Genomic DNA, 24,840 nt, shown 5'->3' on the forward strand with positions numbered 1-24,840 from the left:
TCACTTACAACCACTTTTATTATTCTACTCTTTATAAAATAATTAACTTACAATAAAAACATGAGCTAAAATAAAAATACAAAAGGTACAAATATTTCCTACTAGATGTAAAATACTTATTGAATCTTATTAATCAATGGACAAAGTCCTGAAGGATCCGTTCATGACGTTTTCAACTGCGTTGCTTTTCGGTTTCAGTTTCAGGTCAGCTTTCCACATCCCGTCGTTTAGGAACATTTTCCTGGAAAAACGAGAACGGTTTTTTATATACATACAGCATTTTCAAGTGCGGTAGTGATTTATGACTTTACTCTCGATTGATTTTTTGATTTGCAGTTTTATTCCTAGATCGTACCTACATGATGCATATGTATAAACTTCTATGTATTTAAGTTATCTGCAACGAAGTGCCTTGACAATTCAACCAGCAATATCTCCAGAGTGAACCATGGAAATAACTCAGAAATGCGACTTTGCCGGTGGTGAAAGAAAACTACACTATGGGCTGATTTTTCAATCGCTGGTTAACTGAAGAATAAGTTTAACTAAAGAATAAGTTTGGCACATTGACAGTTTCAGTAAGGGAATACTCAAAATGCCAATTTTATTCTTTAGTGAAAAGTTAATCGACGATTGAAAAATCAGCCCTTAGATAAGTAAGGCTTTTTAAGGACCGCCCTAGTCGACGGCAAGCTAAAGATAATTTCGTTATGTCTCCGTGCATTTGGACATACAATACAAGGCATAATCGCCCGTTTGGTGTAGTGGTTCTAAACGGACTACTATTCCGGAGGTAGCGGGTTCGATTCCCGCACAGTACAAACATTGGTGTGCATGAACATATTTGTTTGTGTATTGGACTGGGTGTTTTCTATGTATAATAAGTATGTATTTACAAAAAAAAGTTTAAGTATGTTTATATCCGTTGTCTAGTAGCCATAGTACAAGCTTTGCTTAGTTTGGGACTAGAAGCGCAGTGTAAAATGTCTAAGGATATTTATTTATTATTTATTATATTTATAATCTCTGTAAATATGAGGTGGTATAGATCAGGGCCACAAGGAATGGGGTTACAGCTCTTAAAAATGTATTCATTGTCGACCATCTTATCCTAGGTACTCTGACCCTAAGTACCTACCTCTCTTCTTCAATCTTGCTGATCCAGAACTGATGCTGTTCCTTCATACTTTGAGCATCGCCACCATACTCGGCTGGTAAGTATTTCTTGTCTACCGATTTCTGCAGGCTTTGCACGTTGGAGTGGAAGGTTATCTGTAACAGGTAAGTAAGTAGGTGTTATGAAAATTGAATAAAATAACGTTTTATTTGGGTAAAAACATCACAAACAATAAAGCTTAAAAGCTCATGGTATCCTGAAATGCCAGCTGCCATGACCAGCTAAAATCACAGCGTAGGATAAATTTTGCTAGGAGGCTGATTTTTAGGAGGAGGAGGCTAATTACAACATTTAGTATTTTCATAATCCCTACTTAGGCCCGATTCGACAAAACTTTTATCCCAGAATAACTCCTGGTGTAACTGGCACATTGACAGTTTTAGTATGGGAAATAATATGTCAAAACTTGACTATCTTGATTTATCATGAGATTAATATTTATTTAGGTACTCTTGTTTGGTCGAATCCACCCTTAGAAGTATGATCGATTTAATACGTACGATATTGCAAATTTCCGCAGGCAGGGCGGGTTTGACTAGCGCATACAGCTTTTCGTAGTACGACGGGCAGTTCACCGCGTGCACTTGCTTCACTCGAACAGGCATGCCTTCCTGGAATACAAAATCGAAATGTTTTATATCTCTGAAAGTAACCACCACATAATACAAAAAGATGAAAATAATATAAAGATAATACGAACAGAAAAAAATATTTGTTTTTACACCAAAATAAGTAGGGTAGATAGATTGGGTTTGGGTACGATTGTAACAGGGTACGGTTGTAACAACTCGAATGTTATCAAACTATGCATGGTAGGTGGGGTACAAGGGGATGGGCATGTGAGCGACAAATCCACACAGCATAGATAATAAAACCGTACCCTCCTGTAGAATCTCCCGAACTTAATATAATCGAAGAATTTTAATAAAATCCTGATTCAGCTGATTCAAAACGTTTTAACACCATGTTTACGTTAACGTTACGCTGCTACTAGATAATAAGTTTTTTACGTTACGTACCAGTAAATAAATGAGGAAATCCCTGAAGTACATGACATTGACTTTGGGGATGATCCTCAACGAGTAGTCCTTTATGTCCAGGACGATGATGTGTCCCTCAGGGAAGAAGTCGTGGACCTTCAACCAATAGTCCGCTTGGAGGGTGAACGCCTTCAGAATGTCGTAGAAGGAGAATTTTTCGAGGGGTGGGTCGTCCAGTTGATGGATCAGGATCTCATCCGCTCCCGCCTTGTATGTGACTACTGAGCTGAAAAAGAAAAATAAAGTACAGTTCACACCTACATTTTTAGTATTTCGGGTTCAGATTATAACTTGAACCATTTATTTACGATTCAAAAATTGTATTTGGTAATAGCTTCTTTTCAGGGACCTAAACACGTACCAAATAAAGCTTGCCTTACCGCCACTTCGTGACAACATTTCGGGACAGACAAGCGTGACATTTTAATAAACTTATAAACACTTTTTTTTTAGTTAATTTTAGACTATAGAAAAAATTGCCACCAAAATCTTTAATAGAGTAGCATGCATGGGCACTTTATTAGGGCACTATTTTTAATAAATATGTAATTAGTTCATGGTTTTATAGCACTTGAAGTTTTTGGCGTTAGATTACCTCTAGATTTGTAATACCTAATAGAGAAAATATTATAATGAATCCATATAAAGTTCGCTGACGTAATCAAGCTAAAAATGACAATAGGGTGATTTGCAGGCCCTAAATGAAAATGAATTGCGCATTGTTTTTCAATCTGTAACGTATTACCTATTACATCACAATAACGAAATACTGAATTAATGGGACATTCGCTCCTTATTCATAAAAACTTCAACTATTATCTTTAAATCAAATCGAATCACTATTCGTCATTATAGGAGATACAATGTTTCGGTTCCTTCCATACAACGCGTCAAAAGCGATCACGCAACATTTTTTTAAAGTATTTTTACTGATTGATGAAAAGTATTTTTTATCAAAGAGAGGAAAATGTCACCTGAAAAATATTTTTACATGAAAAAAAACTTCAGTCACCTGTTGGAACTTGGAAAATTCTTCAGTAGGTAAGGAAAATTGTTGAAAAACATTTCCTTTTCATAATATTCATAAAGGACATTGTCAGAAACCGCCTAAAAACCGCCCAAAAACATTAACCCATCATAATTATTTTCTATTTTTTTTGATACATTAAGCACCCTTTCATTCTAATGGACACTTAAGCATTGAAAAATTAAATAAATAAGTCTTTCAACGTTTATTCTATAATACTATTACAACTTCCGGACGTTTTGGTGCGTGGCATGGTCTAAAACCTATCAAGTTCCATAATTTTTGCCGATAAAATCTGTACGAGGCATTACCGTACTTTATTGCTGGGAGTCCATGTATAGTGATGTTCCTGCGGCCATCATAGACAATAAAATATCGATTTTGAAAATAAAATAAATCGATTAAACTGCTTTGAAGACTAGATTTGCGTTAAAAGCTAAAAAGATATTGACACTATTACAAGAAGCTATCTAAAGTGTCCAACTGGTCGAAGGTCGTAAATAAAATAAAAATAATTAGGACCATAAACTGATATTCATGGTATCATAACTGTAAAAGTGTCAGAATCCGATGTTGAATCCAATGCCAGTTGAAGTGTGAGAAACATATATCAACCTAGTATAGTTGCCAGTCTCTCATAATCTATGCCAATGAGGGTTTTCGCGATTGAAAAATCCGCCAGATGGCAATACGTAGACGTGAGGTCCAAATGCTGCATGATTGGTTATTTTTGACATGACATTGACAGATATCCACCAATCATGCAGCATTTGGACCTCGCGTCTACGTATTGCCATCTCGCGGATTTTTCAATCGCGAAAACCCTCATTCATAGCACATGTATAATAATAGACCAAATGAACTTTTATAGATTGTGAAAGAGAAGATAAAGATTTTATTATTTTATTAAAATCTTGCCACGAGGTAGTTTTTCAGTAGAAACCAGGATTGGATAATCGCTACAGGCAAGTATCAGAACATTTTATAAATATTTTTAATCGATTATATCCTTGTGAATCGTTTTAATAAATTGTCATTTTACTTTTTCAATTAAAACTTTTTCAATCCCTAGTCTTGTCAAACTGTCATAATGTCAACAAATTGTAAATGTCACGTCAGTTGACTCAATTTCAGTCTTCTGTGCGTTTATTGTATTTTTATTTCAATGAAATAGTGCTAAAGGGTTAGTACTAAAAGTGAAAGCCTTTTTTCAGAAAGAAAACCAATGTGGTGCCCTTATTATTCATACTGTTTGAAAGTTACAAGTCAGTGATACAGAGTTGCCGACATTATAACTCCGTAGTGATACCATACCAAAGAAGAAGTTTTCCTAAACACTTGTGTTATTTTTATATGTGATCAAATAAAAAGGATTAATTCTACTGCTCAAATGGAATAATTTATCCCAAGAGACCGAATATAAAAAAAAACCTCTCGATAGAAATTATCACCATCACGAGGATGTGAATTTTTTTGAGAATTTGATATTGGTCCTGTAAGAAAAGTAGTTGTATTTCAGTAGTAGAATCAACCCTTCTTGTTTCATCAGCAAGAGTAACTATAAAAACGCTGTAGGTAGGTATTATTAAGCTGAAGAGTTTGTTTAGTGTCAAAGACTGTCACACAGTGTAACTTAAATTGGCATATTATGATAATGAACATAAAAACTTAAATAAATATTTATGTTAATATTTTTTCTATTTATTCATTTTCCCAAAGCTTCACAGTGACAGCTGAAACAGCAATACTGTTGTAAAACTAAACTTGGAACAAACTGTTACAAATATTTTACAAATTAAAATAAAACCGCATGTTGCTTTACTTTCTCGTATAGGTAATAAATGTAATTAATGGCTAGATTATTAATGTTACTTTGTTACCCTCAATAGTGAGGAGATCTTATAAAATGGTAACCCTGATTTTCATTGTCATTCAAGTGCTCTTTCTTCGCATAGGCTTCTGTGATTTGGCCAAGGGCCACACACATTGCGATAACATTATGCGACATTGATTTGACAGCAGCGGAGTGAAGTCTTGCGACTATGCAAAATGATACCCTGTAATCGTAGCGCATATAGACATAGACGGGGCGGGGCACATAGCTCGTAGAGCTGATGGCCGCTGGGGCAGGAAAGTTCTTGAGTGGCGACCACGAGCCGAAAGACGTAGCGTGGGCAGGCCTCCCACTAGGTGGACCGACGATCTGGTGAAGGTCGCGGGAGGTGCCTGTATGCGAGCGGTGCAGGATCGGTCTTCGTGGAAATCCTTGGGGGAGGCCTTTGTCCAGCAGTGGACGTCTTTTCGGCTGAAACGAACGAACGAACGATACGTATTACCACTATTTACCAGACATTACTATTTATTGCATACTCGCCGGATTACACGTAGGAGCACGCGCGTTACAGCTTCGGCCTTGCATTATTATAAGATCTTGTTCCGCCCTTTTACGAACTTCCTCCGTGAGGATATCCCCGCCGAATTCTATGATGAACCTATCAAAAGTCATATTCTGCAATGTCAACCCACCACAAGGTGGACCGACGACCTGATAAAGGTAGCGGGAAGGCGCTGGATGCAGGCCGCTACCAACCGTGCGATGTGGAAGTCATTGGGGGAGGCCTATGTTCAGTAGTGGACGTCCTGTGGCTGAAATGATGATGATGATGATGAAATGAATGAAAATGACAAATCTTCGAATGTGTATAAGTAATCATATAATTTTGGCACCTTAATAACTATTGCCGTTTTTGTTGTAAAGATCATGCAGCGCTACTTGCGGATATTATTGGAAAGAAAACTATGTGGGCTCTAGATCTGAAGCCGCTTTAACGAACACGAAGTGCTCATACAATGCGGCGTATTTTCTTCCAGTCTTTAGTCAGGACTTTAGTCGAATGTATTTATTTATTTATTATTCATTATTGAGCAATTACATATTTGATCCAAATAGCGTCCTAAATCCTCTTTAGGTTTGTCTAGACACTATTGTTCTCTATACAAATAAAAACAAACGTTTTAGTATAATATAATATAATATAATTAAAACCCCGGTTGAACGTGATATAGCCGCACTAGAATACGATGCTTTTTTGCATAATCGCAAGACTTCGTTCCGGTGTCGACCGAATGTTATCATGATGTATGTGGCCCAGGGGTTACCGTAGCCGCTAAGGTTTGAAACTTCTTGCTTAAAATATTGTAGTCTTTGGCATAGACTACGACGGTAGTCATGGAGATAGGAGTTTGTTATCTCGTGTCAGATGTAAATGGTGAAAAGAAAACTCATGATTCGTGTTATTTTTATGCAATATGTAGGTATTTTATAAAAGTGGAACCCCGAGTGATCTCCAAAACCCATTCTATTATTATATACGATTCGGCTTCGATATCTTTAATACAATAGGAGTTTATTTCATGTGTCAGATGACAAGGGTGGAAACAACCTACGATTCATGTTGTTTATTTACGTGCAATATGTGGGCATATTATAAAAGTGGAATGCCGAGTTGTATTTCTAAAACTTGTTCTATTATTTTATACTATTTGGCTGCGAATCGGCGTGACGACAATACAAAACATTTTTCGCGAATCGGTGTTCATACATTCACACAATACATTAGACGCCATGTTGTCATAAACGACATATTATAAAATCGCTGTGATTTAATATTCTTAATCATTAATTTTATGGCAAGTGTCCATCAGGAATCATTGTTCTTACACACAGAATCGTATTATTTCGCTTTCGGGTAGTAATATGTCAAAATTGTTGGTTCTTAGGCGAACAATGTATGGAGAACGAACATTGTCCTTTCATATTATAGATTTATTAAATCTCAAACATACCTGTAATGGCTTTATTAATCAAGCCTGTAATTAAGGCTTTAGTATAAAAGCTTTGGTAATGTTTAGACTTTTTAGACCGATATATCACAGCTCAGAATAGTTATTTCATTGTAGTTTGGAGAGTTCTTTACGTATTACGTTCCTACAAGAGTTAAAATTTTAGTATGACTACAAATTAGCCGGCCTATTGTATTAACCTGGACATGAATAATTGAATACATGATAGAGATAAGTCACACCTATAAATATTGCGTAATAGATAGATACCTTGACCGTGATCATCAATTTGTCCGAAACATATTAGGCGTAGAACCAGTTTTCTAAGGCCTCTTCAACTATGAGCTGGCTTATTTGTTTTTAACTAAAAGCTTAACTACGCCACTTTGGTTGTAATGGCTTACTTCTTTTTATAATCGTCTATTGTCCATGTTTACATTTTTTACTCGTATATTGATCATCTATTGACCATATTTTCTACTCTCTATAATTAATTATTTTTTAGAATAAACATCTATTGTCCTTGTTTTTACCCTGACTACCGTAGTAGATTGCCATTTAACGCATTGATCACTAATTATAGGCCAGTGGCAATTCATTATAGCGTGGCCCTTCTTTTGTAGGCCCAATCTCTCTATATAACGACAGTTGATCAAAATATTTTCCTATTTTATCGATGGATGAAACTTTAAGAGTAGGCGCACACCGTTGATTTTTCGTCGGCCGATAGTTTAGTCGGGCAGTTGATCAGTATGGGCATGTATGGGAGTGCGCACACTACGCCGATTCGATTTGGCCGATTCTTCATACAATTTGAAATCGGGCACAACTATCGGCCAACTAAAAATCAACGGTGTGCGCCTACTCTAAAACGTGCATGAAGTACGATGACATGACATCCCACGTGTGGAAGTAGCCGAATCTTTCGCCATGACATTTAAAAACTGAGCCTGTTTGGCCCAGCTACGTCATGCGAGCCTCGTAACGGTAATCTTGTAAATCAACAAAATCACAAAAGAACCTTTCTGTGCGTAAAGAATTTCGACTTCCTACAGTTTAAACTTTAGCATCAAATGTCAAAAGAAGTTTAAGATCTCTTGTAAACCTTGACTTGGAAAGAACAGAGACATATTAACGAAAGTGCAACCAATATCTGCCTTCATTTCCGGGAAATTTTAAAATTTTTCCCATTCCCTATTTCTGGCCAAGTATCGCTTAAATCTTGATTATCTAAAGAAATGAATTATATGAATAACTTAGGTCTTACGAAATAGCTAAGGCTTATTCAAAAATATTTCTTGGTTATAATTATTGCTAAACAATATTTCAAGGCCCATTTTTTAGTTTTATAGAGACAGTGAACGCTTATATTTGGCAACGACACTAAATTAAGGTCATTGCACTGCGTAACATAATAAATTATAATACGATGCCAAGAATGCATTTAATTTAACGGTTTAACTCTAGATTTTGATGTTAATTGTACCTAACGTCTCATAATGATCGTGTAATACTAGCAGATGGTGATTTGTGTTTTGGAGATTCTCGGACGGTAGGTAGTTCACATTTTTCGTATGCGTTGTGTTCCATACTGTCGCGTCAGAATCAGATAATAATAATAATTTAACTTTAATTTGTATTTTTTCAACACTTGCTCTTTTGCCGACTCTGGGAATACTGTACCATTGACATTTTTATTCCACACACGTCTCACGTTCTGATATTTCCGTAAAGTTTTCCACGTGTTTAGGTACGCATTATTTCATTTGTACGACAACAACGATGTATGATAGCAGGTAGAGTCGTATGAATGATATAATCATAATTAATTTGGTAGTGAACACACAACAGATTTAACCTAAGGCGCTGCTCATACTGAAATTAATCTCTAGACTCAACTGGCAACGATTAAGCGCAGTTCCAGGTTGACATGATTTTAAACAGCTAAAAGTTTCGAGTACCCACATCACATTTAAAAAGATCCACGCTGCTAGAGACACGGATTATCGTTTCGGAAAACATAAACGTGACACAACTGTTTTCGGTTACTCGACTGAAGCGGCATAGAGTCGCTACATTTGTGCGTCAAAAAGTTTTGAAATTTTCTTCTAGCGAGTTGCTTGTGACCGCAACTCGCTGATAAAAGTTGCTAATCTACATAACGCCTACTCGCCTGTTCTAAATTCTATGAAAATCGCTACTAGCGAGTTGCCAGTTACCGCAACCACCGCAACTAGCTGATAAAAGTTGCTAGTCGACGTAGCGCCTTCTTTTCTGTTCTTACGTGATTGAAAATGCAGTCTTCATCTTGACAGACGTAGGGTCCCTGTTGGTGTAGAGTTCTGTCAAACTGGACCGGGTAGTGCAGAACTTTTCGATACATTTCTTGGTCTTTTCTAGGCTCCCGTAGCAGCTATGAAGGAACTTCTTGATCATGAAGTCATCTGGAAAATAAAAGAAAATAAAGTAATTATTAAACTAGGGAGGCACTCTATTTTCGATTTTTTTTTTATTGTGAGATATGTAGAGTATTTCAGTTCTATAGTAGACTAAGTACATTAGTAGACTAAGTATTTATAGGAATTCAATTTGAATGCAAAAAACTAATGTACTCTATAAAAAAAATGATTGAGATTGTATTCTGTTGTTGTACCAATCGGCAACAGTGTTAACTATCTATTGCCTGTCGGCTGTCATGTCATCTCGTTCTATCGCAAAGAATCACCATTTGATGAGAGCAAGAGCAATAACGGAAATGGATAGTTAACAGTGTAGCCGTGTGTACCTATACAGGGTGTTAGGTAAATGGGTATATGAGCCGACACTAGCCCATGTTAACCTGGTCATATAAATGGTATGGTGAAGTCAGAAATTTGATATCATCATTTTAATTTTTTTAATTTTCATACAAAATAAATTTTATAAAATCCGATTTGTATGAAAATTAAAATAATTAAAATGAAGATATCAATTTTCTGACTTCACCATACCATTTGTATGACCATGTTAACATGGGCTAGTGTCGGCTCATATACCCATTTACCTAACACCCTGTATAAATAAATAAATAAATAAATAAATAAAATCGCCACGTTTTAAAATAGAACCTAACTAATTTCATTTTTGATAATGAGCAATAAAGCATTTACTTTGAGTTTAGTTAAATATTTTTTTCTTAAATATTTTCGTATTTAACAACTTAGAATCCCAGCTATATTAATTGAGTAGGTAACCTATGTAATGTGTAATATGTGTTATTCCCTTGAGATACTTTTTATACTAAGATTATACTTTATACTTAAAAATAAAATAAACTTTGTCCATTAAAAACTAAGGAAGTGGACAGAAACAGTTATTACCACGGTTGGATTATTAGCATAAATAATTATGTTTACATAACACTGGCAACATAATTGTATCTGTTATTATTTTATTATGCTTAGGTGTAAAAAATAAGAAACGTATGGACTAAGAGCATTTATAAAGGCTGAAAGTTTTTCAGCACCTGCTTTCAAAGAAGGTTTGACTAGAAATGAACCTGAACTTCAGTAGGGTACAATGTTACAATGCATATTTCTCCGTCCCTTTCTATAGTTGTATGATGATCAGCGGCTCAGTTCAGCAGCTCTTATGAGCTTGACAAACGTGTATACCAACATCATACAACTAATAGAAAGGGACGGAGAAATATGCTTTGTAACATTGTACCCCGTGTAACATTGTGCCCCACCTTACCCTAGAGTGACTTGTATTGTTTAATCTACATTATATTAGAATATTATCCATAGAAATCCAAGACAGAAATACTATTTTACGATTTGGAATACATGTGCAATACCTATACAGGGTGTTAGGTAAATGGGTATATGAGCCGACACTAGCCCATGTTAAAACATGGGCATATAAATGGTATGGTGAAGTCAGAAATTTGATATCTTCATTTTAATTATTTTAATTTTCATACAAATCGGATTTTATAGAATTTATTTTGTATGAAAAGTAAAAAAAATTAAAATGATGATATCAAATTTCTGACTTCACCATACTATTTATATGCCCATGTTAACATGGGTTAGTGTCGGCTCATATACCCATTTACCTAACACCCTGTATATTTTATGTATATGTTATTCTATTAACAATGCAAAGGTGAAGCAGAGCATGCATGCACTTTTCCGTCAAGGGTATCGCCACGTATCGCTATGTACCTACCTATTTTGGTATTTGTCCGAGAAACAATAAGATTATACACTGTGCTTGTATAATCTTGTCAACGAATGAACAAGGAAGCAAAGCAAAGAGAAGAATACTAATTTATTTGTACTAGGATCTATTACGTTCTATATGCTCTGTGAACATTAAGTTCTTGGTTTTAATTCTAGTCACAAAACTCATTGTCTAACAACTAAGACTGAGACACTGAGTTGCACCATCTTATTTTTAACCGTAACTAATAACGATAACCGGTGTTTTTATATGGAGTTGACAGATTTTTGAAGATTGTTAAAGTTAAAGTAAGATGGTGTAACCAAGGCCCAAGTTACAAGTTTAAGAAGAAATAGGAATATTCGTAGAAGAATTTTTCAAGAATACTGATGTCTGTTACATAACCGTGGTCAATTTATGAGGAAACGATTTAAGAAGCCGTAATAAACGTATGCTACTTACTGTTAAACCTTGTACTTAAGTATAAAACAATTATAATTTTCCATGACCTTAGAGGGCAACCATGACGACCACCGACACCAATTTATTATTGTCAGATTCTAGTCTAGTTTCAGCAGAAACTTCTTACTTTCAGGAGTCATCATCAAATTAAATTTTATTACAGTAACTTTAGCTTAACTAATTTAAAGTTATGAAACTGAAATTAATGCTTTGAATTAAAACGATGTAGATAAGAATGAATTTTCATCATTTCGACTTTAAAAACTTCATAATATTATTTTCTTAAAAAAATACTAAAAAAATTTAAACCATTTTAAGACAAACCGTCTCTAAGTAGGTATAATTAAAGTACCGACTTACATAACACAGTACAATGTATGTTTGTTTTATGGTGGTAATTATCGCAACCAAGTGTTAGGTATATTAGCGTAATTGTTGTAGTGACACTGTAGAGACATGTGTATATGAATATGATATGACATAATATAATATAATCTTCCACGAGATTTTTTTTTTTTTATGGCAAGCCTAATTGTGTTGATCAATTTTTATTTTTATTAGACTCTACTTGGAGCTTAATCATATCCTCAAGGGCAAAAGACCTCCTAACCTTATTATGTTCTTCACGATTCATGGATCCTGTAAAAACGCATCTCGGTTTTACCGTTAGGTAAACAATTATTTTAAAACAGTTGGTAATTGATACAGGATGTTATTTTAAAAATGATTAAGCAAGTCAACACTGAATATTAGTTTTTCTTTTATTTATTCGATGTTATAACTACTTACAGAAACAAAGGCGACTAATTGCATAGGACATTTTTTCCCAAGCAGAGTAGAAGTTAGAGAAATCATTAGATGTTTTTGATTAGTCTCACTTTGAAACAAGTAATTTCTTAAAGGTTCTTTTGTTAGTAGACAGGTACTTGACTGAAGTTTTTGCTAAAAAATTTCAGCAATTCTTTAAGTTAAGTTTTCTTTAAGTTTGCTTGCAGATTGTTGTTTGGTTATTTTATGTAACCTTGCTCAGTGATAGACAATGCAATATCTCGTAACAGCCTATTTAAATTTCACCAACGTTACTCTCAATTGAATGTTTCAAATTCAAATTGCACGCACGTCAGACAGTTTGTTGGTCTGCAATCAGTTGCAACATGCACACTCACCAAGGTCTTGTGGTAAGTACGGCTCCTTTGCGAGCCAATCCCTGATGGCTACCAAATCGTGGTTTGTATCTTGCGGCATCTGAAAAAGAAGATATCTTGAGGGATTGTCAATTTGTCACAGAGTCGATTAATTCGTCACACTTTTGTAAGTTTCTTTCAGACATTGCTAAAGCCACTTTGTCATAAACAGGAAGGCCCGGTTCTCACCAAAGCGAAGAGAAAAAGGAGATATGGAGAAGATAAGCGGAGTGTTTAGACTTTATCCTGTATATACAAAATCACCCTGTAATTTACGCTTACATGGGTATTGTGGAAATAACGAAATCTGATTGGTTTTTCAAACAAATCTCTTATATCCCCTTTGGTGAAATCCAGGCCTATGTAGATTCGCGTATGTCACGATAATTTTATAGAGTTTGACGAATTTATGAATTAAGTACTTTTCCTTGTGACAAGTCTACCCTGTGGTAAACCTACAATAACCTCATAATAAGTGGGCAGATTCGGAGATAGCTACAGGTAGTGCACCGTGGATAAAAAATGGTGGTCAAGTGAACGCTGTGGTAGTCGAGAGGTGCTGAGTTCATCGACTCAAAATCAGGAGACCCAAGTTCAACTTAGCGGTAAAATTAAAACTAAGTACCTACCTAACTAAGTAGTTACTTATTAAATTCAGTGTTGCTTTCGTTGGATAATCAAACTGCTTGCGAGCTAAGATAGAGATTTACGAAATTTGTGATTTGTGATGGAGTTCACACTTTCATCTAATCAAACCAAAGTAATGAATTTTCACTCGAAGATATTATAGGTTAATTTAAATTGAATATCTTTATAACAAGAATGAGTCACCCATATTATGTGTTGCTAAGCTCAAAATTTTAGATGGGTCGACCAATTCGGCCAATTTCCTTAAGGCACAAGGAAGGTGCCTTTAAAGGAAAATTATGATATCTTAAGGAAGGAAAGATAGAGCCTAAAAATTGAGTGGAAAGTACTAAAAATAACACTTTTATTTTCCCATTTATCTACTAACTGACTGACTAAGCCATGTGTCTAGACCTAGAGACTTATAATATCCGTTTTCACCATCAATCACTAATTGTTAAGTGACAGCTATGAAAGCAAAATTCCTGCTATGTGTTACCATAGGGGACACTTAAAAATTAGGGATCGATGGATGCATCCGAGATCTAGGGGTGCACTAGAGGGGGGAAACAGCAGTCCAACGTTCAAAACTTCACAGGAGTACTCCTATCGATAAATGAATACCTAATCGCGTGTTTCAGGTTTTTTCAGAACTCATTCTTTAGGGAGAAATGAAGTGACAGTTTAAAAATTAAGGACAAAAATCTGCAAAAATGGGTTAGGTTTTTAAATGAACCAGCCGTACTATACTGTTTATTTTCTAAGTTGTATCACTACAGAATAATAATAAGTAGACTACAGTAAGTAGGTATCACCGAATATTTGTCGTATTTCGTATGATGATTGTCACAATCATTTAGCAAGTAGCTGGTGAGAGAGAGTTGTAAAACTCTGTGTGTTCTCAAAAATGCGAATAAGTAATAGAGCAACGCTCTAAAAATCACAAAAAAGCCGTTTGCCATATTTATTTACTACTGAAAATTATTTTAATCACACACCACTGGTGTAAAAACAACCAACAAATGAATTATTATTCTAATTATGTATTAAATATTATATTTTTAAATAGAAACTTCCTATATTTATTTCCACCGAAATATGAGCTGAAATGTGAGTAGATATCTTGAAAACATTTTCTAATTTAACTTTATACTTAGGGAACATATTTTTCAAAATTATTTAAAGCAAACTTTAAATAATCAAACTTTTAAAACACCGATATAAAATACAAACCTTGCCTGAAGTAACACTTAAAATTTGTTTTTCAGCAATAAAATTTCACACTCCGTTTCAATTTCGGACCGATCGAATTTCGCGGAGTAGGCTTGCGCGCGCGCCTCGCCAGACTCGAATCAGCAACTGCGGTGCTTGTGACCGCGCGCCCTACGGATCCAGCCTAAGGTCGCGGGCACAACGATGCAAGGTCAGTGGGTGTCGTCCAAATATTTGAACTAGCTTTTGCCCGCGGCTTCGCAGCACCTATCGATATAAAAATACATGGAATTAAAATTTTATATCGATAAGTGATCAAGTGGAATAGGCCAGGTGCCTATTATTTTGTGCGGGCTTAAATTTAACATGGAATTAATTTTTTATTTTTTATTTTTGGGCGGGTGCTCAAAGTGGAATACGTCGGCTTCGCGCTTTTAGTTATATTATGAAAACTCTATCATTCACGCGTCCCCTTTTAAAAACGCTTCCAAAAAAGGTGATAAAAATCGTATATAACTAATAGCTTACTAGGAATTGGTTGGCCCCATACATACATCTACTATTTCAGATTAATTTTTCCGACAGAAAGTAGCCTAAATCGGTAGAGGCCTAATGATTTGATTATGTCTGTACCTGTCAGTTAACTACATACATCCTACCAATATTAAAGTTAAAATTTTAGGCATAAAAATGCAACAGACTGAGTTATTTTTGCAATTTAATAAAATGTATCAATATTGGATTTATTTGGTCATGCTGTCACATTCATACACAACAATGGAAAAATATTTTTTCCAGAAAACATAAATGACAGTAATACCTACATTAGTAACGTAGCAGGTCCTGTGTCTGCCTTTTAACATTTTTCTTTTTCTTTAATCATAAGTAGATACCTACTGAAATGTAATTACATTTTTGTATGTATAAAACGTATTATTTGACTTTCCTGTGTAGTTTCAGCTGAAAAATCTCTCTACCTAAATAGGTATATGTTTTGGTACAGTCTATCTAGGTACATATTCTGTATGTATTTAAAACGAATTAACTAACTTTACTGGATGGTTTCAGCTGAAAATCTCCCTACCTTACTGTATGCTTAGGTACTAACTAAGTCTATCTACATACTTAATTCATTTCGTAGGTGGTACTTGTTGTAGTAAAACTAGTAATGTACCTAACATTGCAAAATCACTGAAGTGTTTTATGAACATTTCTTTATTAATCATCTTAATTTCATAAGATGAAATGCCCGTGGTTTCGCCTGCATGGACTTTGGTCTGTAACGGTAAGTCGATCTTTTTGATCGACGTCATTTATTAGCACCAACAAAAGAGTATAAGTTAACTTTTACATTAGAAAGCAAGAAAGAAAGAAAGAAAAAATTTTTATTTGGTACTAAATTATTATTAGCTTTATTATTGAAATCTTCGTCGTTCGTGTCAGCCAATTGACTTCCACTGCTGGATAAAGGCTTCCCCAAGGATTTCCGCAACGGTCATCTCCTTACAAACATTTGAATCCCCTAAGCTCTTTCAGGAATGTTTAATACATTTTCGACTTTACAAACAGATTGAACTACTTTCGCCTAGGTATTTTGTTTATTGTAGGTATATTATATCACTAATTCACTATAGATGTTATTATACACTATTGTCATTAATTACATGTAACAAAGTATTAAAATACGACGAAACTATCCGTATCTAATTGCAAAATTTCATATTATTAAATCAGTGTCGTCTTATTTGTTCACTATTGTACACTCGGCCTTACTTGGATCAGGATAAAAAATATTTGTTTTGAGAGGCGTACATTACTATGTCAATAGTGATGACTACCTACTACTAGTTTTGTTCTACTAGACACAAAATTGGCTTCTACTCGTCGAATTTACTTGCTCTCCATGAATTTAACTTGAACATTGCTATCGAATTAATGGTCCTTTTTCTTCTTTGTTCATTTTACTAAACAATATAGTATTAAGAATGGATTAAACGTAAGCAACACCTAAACTTGGAATAGGCTTTTAATGTACTCGTATATAGAGTTGCTTTATTTTCTTTAAAATAGTGTGAAGAATCTACTAAACTTATGTTCTTAAATTATATTATTTTATAGAATTGGCATCTTACAGTTTAAAATGGGTACTTTTTAGTGCATGTTTTTTGGAGTCAGTTTTATTTTTTTGTTAAAATTAATTTTTAATTTTGATAAGTAGTTACAGATTTGTAAGTTATTAAAAAACTTGGATGCCATGTAACCTTGATCTCTATCATCATACATAATTTACTAAACCATAACATTTTTGAAACATTGTATCATTTTGTATCATTAAAAATATTATCCCAATAATAGATGAGTTGTCAGCCATGATTATGAGTTATTAAAGTGTAATTACAGGTAATGAGTACATAGAAACTTACAATGTGTAAAAGTATAATTAATCCTATGGTGTACACTTTAAGTGGTAAATTAGTTTAAATGTATAGTCAGTAGTCAGGTTCTAACTTTGTCTTACTATACCTACTTACCAGCTTTGGAGTAAGTAAAAAGTTGGGATGTGCTACATACATGTCAAACCTGAATGATTTATATCACTTTCCAACTAAAATAGTAACGTCAAGCCGTGAGTACATAATGTAACTCATTAATAAACGTCGCGTTAAGATCCGTGTCTTACTATTTTAGTTGAAATGGAACGCGGTTCGATCCAGAAAGGCTTCTAAAGTCCCTTTAAGGCTCTACCTTAGCTACAGGCTCTTGTATATTTTAGATATTTCTTTTTCATATAGGAACTCTTGCTAAAGCAGTCTATTCTATTAAACAAATAAATCTCTATTTCAATTAATATTGTTCATAAACTCGTAGGACATGCCGTCTGTCTTAACAAGGAAAAGGAACAAAGGAAGGGAGTGCCTAAATTAAAGAAGGAAAAAGGCACAGTAAAGAAAAATACAATGTTACGAAATAAAAATATATTAATAATTTCCATTAACCTAATTGTGCATTTCAACCGTTTTGTTACAGAAACGTAAAACATTCACAAAACAAACAACGTACATCTAAGAAATAAAAATAGGCAGGAACGGTAATAAATTAATGCTACTAGTCGATGTCTAGAGATCTGAAAGTAGTTTCTTTGGGCGCCTTATTCTTTGACTTCTTCTCGGCTCTCCATAGGTTGTCATTGAGTAACTGCTCTCTGTAATACAGACAATATAATAATTTAATCAATTATCCACCCACAAGGTGAACCGACGATATCGTAAAGGTAGTAGGAAGGCGCTGGACTCAGGCCGCTACCAACCGGGCAACATGGAAAGCATTGGGGGAGGCCTATGTTCAGCAGTGGACGTCCTATGGTTAAGATGATGATGATACATTGGTATATTTGGCTGGCATACATTTAGTATGGAAACTGGAACCATTGAATTTTATAATACATCCAGTTTGTTTTGTAACCTATTATTGACACCGTTTGATAGAGCTCATGAAGCACTTTCAGGATCAGTAACCAGTTTTTGGATAACTTGTATAGTTTAGAAATAAACGAGTGAGATCACTTATCGTTTCCACCCTGTATAGGGTGTGTACAAAAACATTTTCCAAGTTACATGAGATAGAAGTCAATGTCAATGTTAGCTTTATGAAGTTGTTTGTAAGATTGCCAATTTTTGTAGCAGACTAATTTATGCCACAAAAATCTTTAAACCCGAACGAATTTGTTGTCAAATTCTAAACTCATTTCATGCTTCCAAGGACACACATCAGTCGCCGCAGTCGTTCTGATTGAGCCATGTCAGTCATTGACACCAGGATTGTGACCCTGATTGCTATAACCCATACGATCCTACAATAAGCTACCAACCTTCTAGTAGAAATAACTTTGAGGACCTCCTCCATGTGGTCATTCATTGTTCCGTTGGTGCCGCCGAAGTCTTCAGGCAAGTCCTCCTTGCTCAGGTAGTTGTATAGCGTCTCTGATTTCGGAGCGTGGAAGTGGATCTAGGAATGAACATTATTATCAAACTTACTTATCTTGTGTAGTCCAGTCATTTAAGCTTAAATTAGTAGCGGTGGACAAGTTAGACGAGGTTCAGATACACTAGGGTGTTTTGAGAGAGGCATTGTTCTGCAATGGACATTGGTGTAGCTTACCTTTAACATATTAACCCAGTTGTTACGGATATCCCTTTTTTCTTACGATTCCTGTGATTTTTCATATATCGGCTATTTAATGCATCAAGGAAACAGGAAAAATACAAAAAAAAAAATTGGTCTTACGGAAAAGCTGGAAAATGGTGTTTGATATACGGAACGCTAGTAATATGTACGGCCACTTGTATGAACTTAGAGTAATACCTATTCTTTGCGACTTGCGTAAGTTATTAAAGTATTTGCATAAAATATGGAATATTCATTAATAAAAAAATATTCAGAGAATATTATTTTTCAAATTTAATTCCAGTAGTGAGATCTGTATATTATGCCCAAAACATTTTCTGGGATAGTATTATATTTCTTGCAAAAAACATTGCATTTTGCGTGAGTTTCATAAAAACTGTATGTTGAGACTGAATTTGAGATGTGAAAATACTTCTCCTCTGTTTATGTGGCGGAGAAAATCTCTTGGTTTTGACAGTTGGCGCAATTTTCAATGCATTTGAAGCAACTGTAACCACACTAAATCATCTCATTTACAAACAATAATTTCTTCATATCTTCAAACATGACTGACCCTATCTAGGGCATAATAGGCTATCTAAGCTAAGGGGATGCAGTCTTCTTCATCATCACTAGATGAAGAATTCTCTAGTGATTTCTACGTGGGCTCTTATTTGTAATCCAGGCAAATCTATTGACACTTTATTTTCATCACCAGAGTTCTCTTTGGTTAAGTCACCATTACAATTTTCCAGATTTTCCGGCGGGAAAATTGTGATTGAGTTAGGGATACACTCATCTTCATTTTTCTCCAATTCTTCAATGATTTCATTTAAGGAAAGGGCCTCGAAGGCAGGCGCTAAAACAACAAAATACCGCAGTTCATATTACTAGCGTTCCTTATACGGATCACTAAGTTTAACGTTGAATTAGTAACAGTTACTATAAAAATGTTTATAATTATGTTATCGATTTACAAAAAGCGGGCTACAAACTTTCATATTTCGGCAAGAAATACTTTAGAATAAATACTTATCATGTTTGTATTCACCTCGAAAAAGTCATCGTAAAATTTACGAAAACAACAAAACGCTTACGATTGCAATGTGACACCCAATGGAGAACAGAAAACTTCTGATGGACAAAGGGACCCCACAGGAATCGTATAACATAAACAATGTTATCAGAAACCACCCTTGTTTATAATAATTTAATTTTTATGTTGATCCGTATATCAAACGCTAGTAACAAGTGGGTTAATATTACGGGGATAAGGCTTTGAATATATTTTTGCTCGTGTCGAGGGGAGCGACTGTCATTTGTAAGAAGAGACCCTTCTGTAAGACCTTGTCTTTGATAGTTAAGTTAGTGCGATAAAATTGTCCGTGTTTGGTCAAAGACTTCCTGAAATCTTGCTTTTTAATCGTTTCGTTGTTACTCGCTTTAAGATTTGGCAACACCTTGCATTTTGACCGTGATCATCTTATTATCTTCTTGAACTCAGCAGAGCTTTTTTTAACTCATTTCTCTTGTTTTTTTTTTCAAGGAACGAGGAAGCTCTTGGCCATTATATGAAGTTTGTTAAGCTAAATTGCAACCTTACTCCTACGGCGCTCTCTGGCAACGAAATTTAAATTGATTAATTTTTTTTTTATCCACAAGGAGGAAGCTCTTGGCCTGTATTTCACCTAATGTGTAATGTGATGATGATGATGATGGTAAGTGACGATTAGGCCGAAGGTGGAAGCGAGCTTCACCCGGAATCCTCAACCACGGAGGAACTGGCTATCTTACCTCTAACTGCCGGAACACAACAATGCTGTTAACATTGTTGTTATGGCGACAGACTTAGGTAAGATGGTGGTAGCTAGCCAGGCGGACTTAGAACAAGCCCTACCAACAACCAAACCGAACAGAAAAATCTGCTCAAACTGGGAATCGAACCCGGGACCGGGACCAGGTGGTCTTACCACTAGACCACAGAGGCGGTTAAAATTTGGGCAAGTACCTACCTACTACAACTAGACTAAACTTACCATGTCTGTCATGCCTTGCTTGAGGAATGGTTTGACGAGACCATAGACTTTGTCTATGAACGACGGAGCGTTCACTACGTGAACTTGCTTCAGTCGAATTGGTATTGCATCCTGAAATAAATAACAATGAATTGTTAATTTAGGAAACACTGCAAATCAAATTTTAAGCAATCAAAGAAGTGTAACTAATTACCGACGAAGGCTTTTCTCTCTATTCAGTTTTCGATTTAGCATTGACATTTTAGAGGTAAACTTGAAATAGTTAATGAGAGCAAAACAAGTCATAGCATTGTGCCTGCCTTATACATGTCGTCACTACGTTCTATAATATTTGCTTGGCTTATCTCAACATCAGCATTTTCCAAACAATAATCTAGAATAGTTAACCCTAAATTAGGACTACATATCTAAAGCCCCTACCTGTTGATACTTCGATAGCGTCCTCGCTATTGACAGGTTGAACTTGGTAAGGATCCTCAGCGAGATGTCCTTTACGTCCATGATCACTATATCCTCTTCTTCCAAAGCCTCCTCGTTGAGGAGCCACGCGTCTGTGGTCAGGAAGAACAGCCTCGCGTCTTGGAGGTAGTCGAAGTTTTCTAGCCCCGGGTCATTCAGTTGCCACACCCAGAGGAACCGGTTGCCTGACATACGGAGCTGTGCTAGATTTCTGGAAGAAAGTAAAGTCAGTATATTATATTAGTCATATTTTGTGCATACCACCCACAAGGTGGACAGACAACTTCATAAAGGTAGCAGGAAGGCGCTGGGTGCAGGTCGCTATCGACAATAGTGACTGAGTTTCTTGCGCTGCTTCTTCTCAACACTGGCCCATTTATTGTCCCGAAACAGTGGTAGGGTTAATACTGGGACGTGGAAAAGTGCTTTTTAAAAACCTAGTATGTGCAAAAATAAATGAGTTTTATGAGTTTTTTTTTTATCAATCGGCCAATGTGGAAATAATTGTAGGAGACTGTAGACGTCCTGTGACTGAATTGATGATGATGATGTTTTTCGCAGTGCCTATCCCTTAAATAAGCCCGGCAAGCTGCTATAGCTGTGCCCTTGAAAAATGATCATATCTTCAATCAGTTTGGACTTTTCTGTACGCACCATGATCTGTACCGTGCACCGTCCTAGTTACAATACTGGTTTTTTGACCCGAAAATCTTGACCGACTACACTAAGGTACAGGTTTTAGTATCTGTTTTACGACTTGGCTTCTGACCTCCAAAAATAAGAGTTGTCAAGGGCTATACTTCAAACCTAATTATTTTTATTACGGAAACGTGCGTTTCAAAATTGCATAATTTATGATGTAAGGTGCTGTATGTGAGAATTTATATCCTTGGGTCAAAGAAGGTAGCTATTTTACTGATCCAAAGAAAGACGTGTTGTGTTGTGTAAGTAAATAATAGCTTTTTTATTTACGGGCCAATATTAAAAAGTATTTTAAATGATCTTATTAAATGGGTACCTATTGAAACAAAAACGAACTATAGAAGGGAGGGCTGATGTAATGTGGAGTAGCTACGTCACTTTATCCACAAGTTCTACAACTTTTAACGATGCCGCCATCCTAGACTGCATCCCACTTAACATCAGGTGCGATTGTGGTCAAATACCTGCCTTGTTATGCAAAAAAAAATGACAGGAGATAATAGAACCCAGGGCCGGATTTACCATAAATGGCTTTTTAGGCTTCAGCCCAGGGCCCCGTGGATTCAAGGGGCCCCATGTAAGTCAAGTCAAATAATTTACTGTCTCATTTTTTCTGTAATTTGAGTAATTAGGTAGGCCCCTAAGTGTATTAGCCCAGGGCCCCCTAAACTCACGGTCACCCTGATAGAACCTCGTTTCCATTCAACATTCCAGCATACCTATGCAGCTAAAACATGTCGTTTAAAAGTTGTTTGTATTCACCTTAGATCAAGCCGAGATTCATATACATGTAGATCTAGCACGTAAACCTCATTCAGCCAAGGTTTAATTGGTTTAACCTAGATTAGTCAGCTGGAACGTTTTGTAACTGCTTCAGCTCATAGCTAAATAACATGATGATATTCAACCTTCTATTGATAAACAATGTCAACTTTTAATATCAACTTTGAATCATCAACTATTTCGTTTTGTGTAGTTATTTTTACTTTTAATATTGAATCTTCAACTATTTGTCTAGCTATTTTTTTTAGTTGGTAGAGTATGGTTTGGACATAAAACATCATTATGGACAATCACAATTTAAGATCTACTTAAGTAAGTTAGTTATCTAGTTTAGGGCTGATTTTACCATCGTTTTTAAGTGAAGAATACCTAGGCCTACCTAAGTTGGAACTATGAACTGAGTTGCACCACCTTATTTTAACCGTGACCATAACCGGTGTTTTGTATGGAGTTTGACATAGTTTTGACATTTTGTTAAAGTTAATTATGATGGATAGATTTATTAGCCTAGACTCTATGATATAAGTAAGTGCTTTTTGCTCTACATAATTTATCTCAAATTAATAATTTCTGGAAAAAAATACAAGACTTATTTGTTTTCACCTACAGGCTGTTAATAGGCATTTTTAAATACTTATCAGCCCGTAAAGTAGTCCGTGTGTATCAACCAGATTCGCTATATGCGAGGTTTTTAAGTGATTAGGTAAAAATCAGTCAAAAAGTTTCTAAAAAGATCTTAATGTAACCTAAACTCACACAATTTTCAAGGCCTTCTGCAGCTGTGGCGACGTCGGGTCTCTGTTGTTGAGGAGATCTGGTGACGTGGCTTTGATGGTGAAGAACAGTTCTACAGCACTCTTCGTTTTGACGAAAAATCTGTTCAAAATTGTCTAAAAATATCATAATCTAACCTAAACTCACACAATTTTCAAGGCCTTCTGCAGCTGAGGCGACATCGGGTCTCTGTTGTTGAGGAGATCTGGTGACGTGGCTCTGATGGTGAAGAACTTCTACGGTACTCTTCCCTTTGACGAAAAATCTGTTCAAAATTGTCTAAAAATATCATAATCTAACCTAAACTCACACAATTTTCAAGGCCTTCTGCAGCTGAGGCGACATCGGGTCTCTGTTGTTGAGGAGATCTGGTGACGTGGCTCTGATGGTGAAGAACTTCTACGGTACTCTTCCCTTTGACGAAAAATCTGTTCAAAATTGTCTAAAAATATCATAATCTAACCTAAACTCACACAATTTTCAAGGCCTTCTGCAGCTGTGGCGACATCGGGTCTCTGTTGTTGAGGAGGTCTGGTGACGCAGCCCTGATGCTGAAGAACATCTGCGGTACTCTTCCCTTTGACGAAAAATCAGTCAAAAATTGTCTAAAAATATCATAATCTAACCTAAACTCACACAATTTTCAAGGCCTTCTGCAGCTGTGGCGACATCGGGTCTCTGTTGTTGAGCAGGTCTGGTGACCCAGCCCTGATGCTGAAGAACATCTGCGGTACTCTTCCCTTTGACGAAAAATCTGTTCAAAATTGTCTAAAAACATCATAATCTAACCTAAACCCACACAATTTTCAAGGCCTTCTGCAGCTGAGGCGACATCGGGTCTCTGTTGTTGAGCAGGTCTGGTGACTTTGCCCTGATGGTAAAGAACAGTTCTACAGCACTCTTCGTTTTGACGAAAAATCTGTTCAAAATTGTCTAAAAACATCATAATCTAACCTAAACTCACACAATTTTCAAGGCCTTCTGCAGCTGAGGCGACATCGGGTCTCTGTTGTTGAGGAGGTCTGGTGACGCTGCCCTGATGCTGAAGAACATCTGCGGTACCTACTCTTCCCATTGACGAAAAACCTGTTCAAAATTGTCTAAAAATATCATAATCTAACCTAAACTCACACAATTTTCAAGG

At 35.7% G+C, this 24,840-nt stretch overlaps 1 protein-coding gene across 4 annotated transcripts; it reads right to left on the bottom strand.

Moving 5' to 3' along the window:
* LOC135079377 (alpha-tocopherol transfer protein-like) lies at positions 1 to 24,263 on the bottom strand. 4 transcript variants are annotated; one of them, XM_063974028.1, is made up of 9 exons: positions 24,170 to 24,263; positions 21,399 to 21,648; positions 20,979 to 21,089; positions 12,922 to 13,000; positions 9,372 to 9,531; positions 2,197 to 2,443; positions 1,678 to 1,788; positions 1,139 to 1,272; positions 1 to 241 (listed from the first exon to the last, which is right to left on the bottom strand). In XM_063974028.1, the coding sequence occupies exons 1-9, from the start codon at positions 24,256 to 24,258 to the stop codon at positions 130 to 132; spliced, it is 1,293 nt and encodes a 430-aa protein (XP_063830098.1). In that variant the 5' UTR covers positions 24,259 to 24,263; the 3' UTR covers positions 1 to 129. The 4 variants fall into 4 exon arrangements, with proteins under 4 accessions (XP_063830098.1, XP_063830099.1, XP_063830100.1 ...); XM_063974029.1 differs by lacking the exon at positions 24,170 to 24,263 and adding an exon at positions 23,844 to 23,948; XM_063974030.1 differs by lacking the exon at positions 24,170 to 24,263 and adding an exon at positions 23,679 to 23,789.
* Between the last annotated feature and the right edge of the window lie 577 nt (positions 24,264 to 24,840).

This window comes from Ostrinia nubilalis, chromosome 16, assembly GCF_963855985.1.
Source record: "Ostrinia nubilalis chromosome 16, ilOstNubi1.1, whole genome shotgun sequence".
In the NCBI taxonomy this organism is placed as follows: Eukaryota; Metazoa; Arthropoda; class Insecta; order Lepidoptera; family Crambidae; genus Ostrinia; species Ostrinia nubilalis.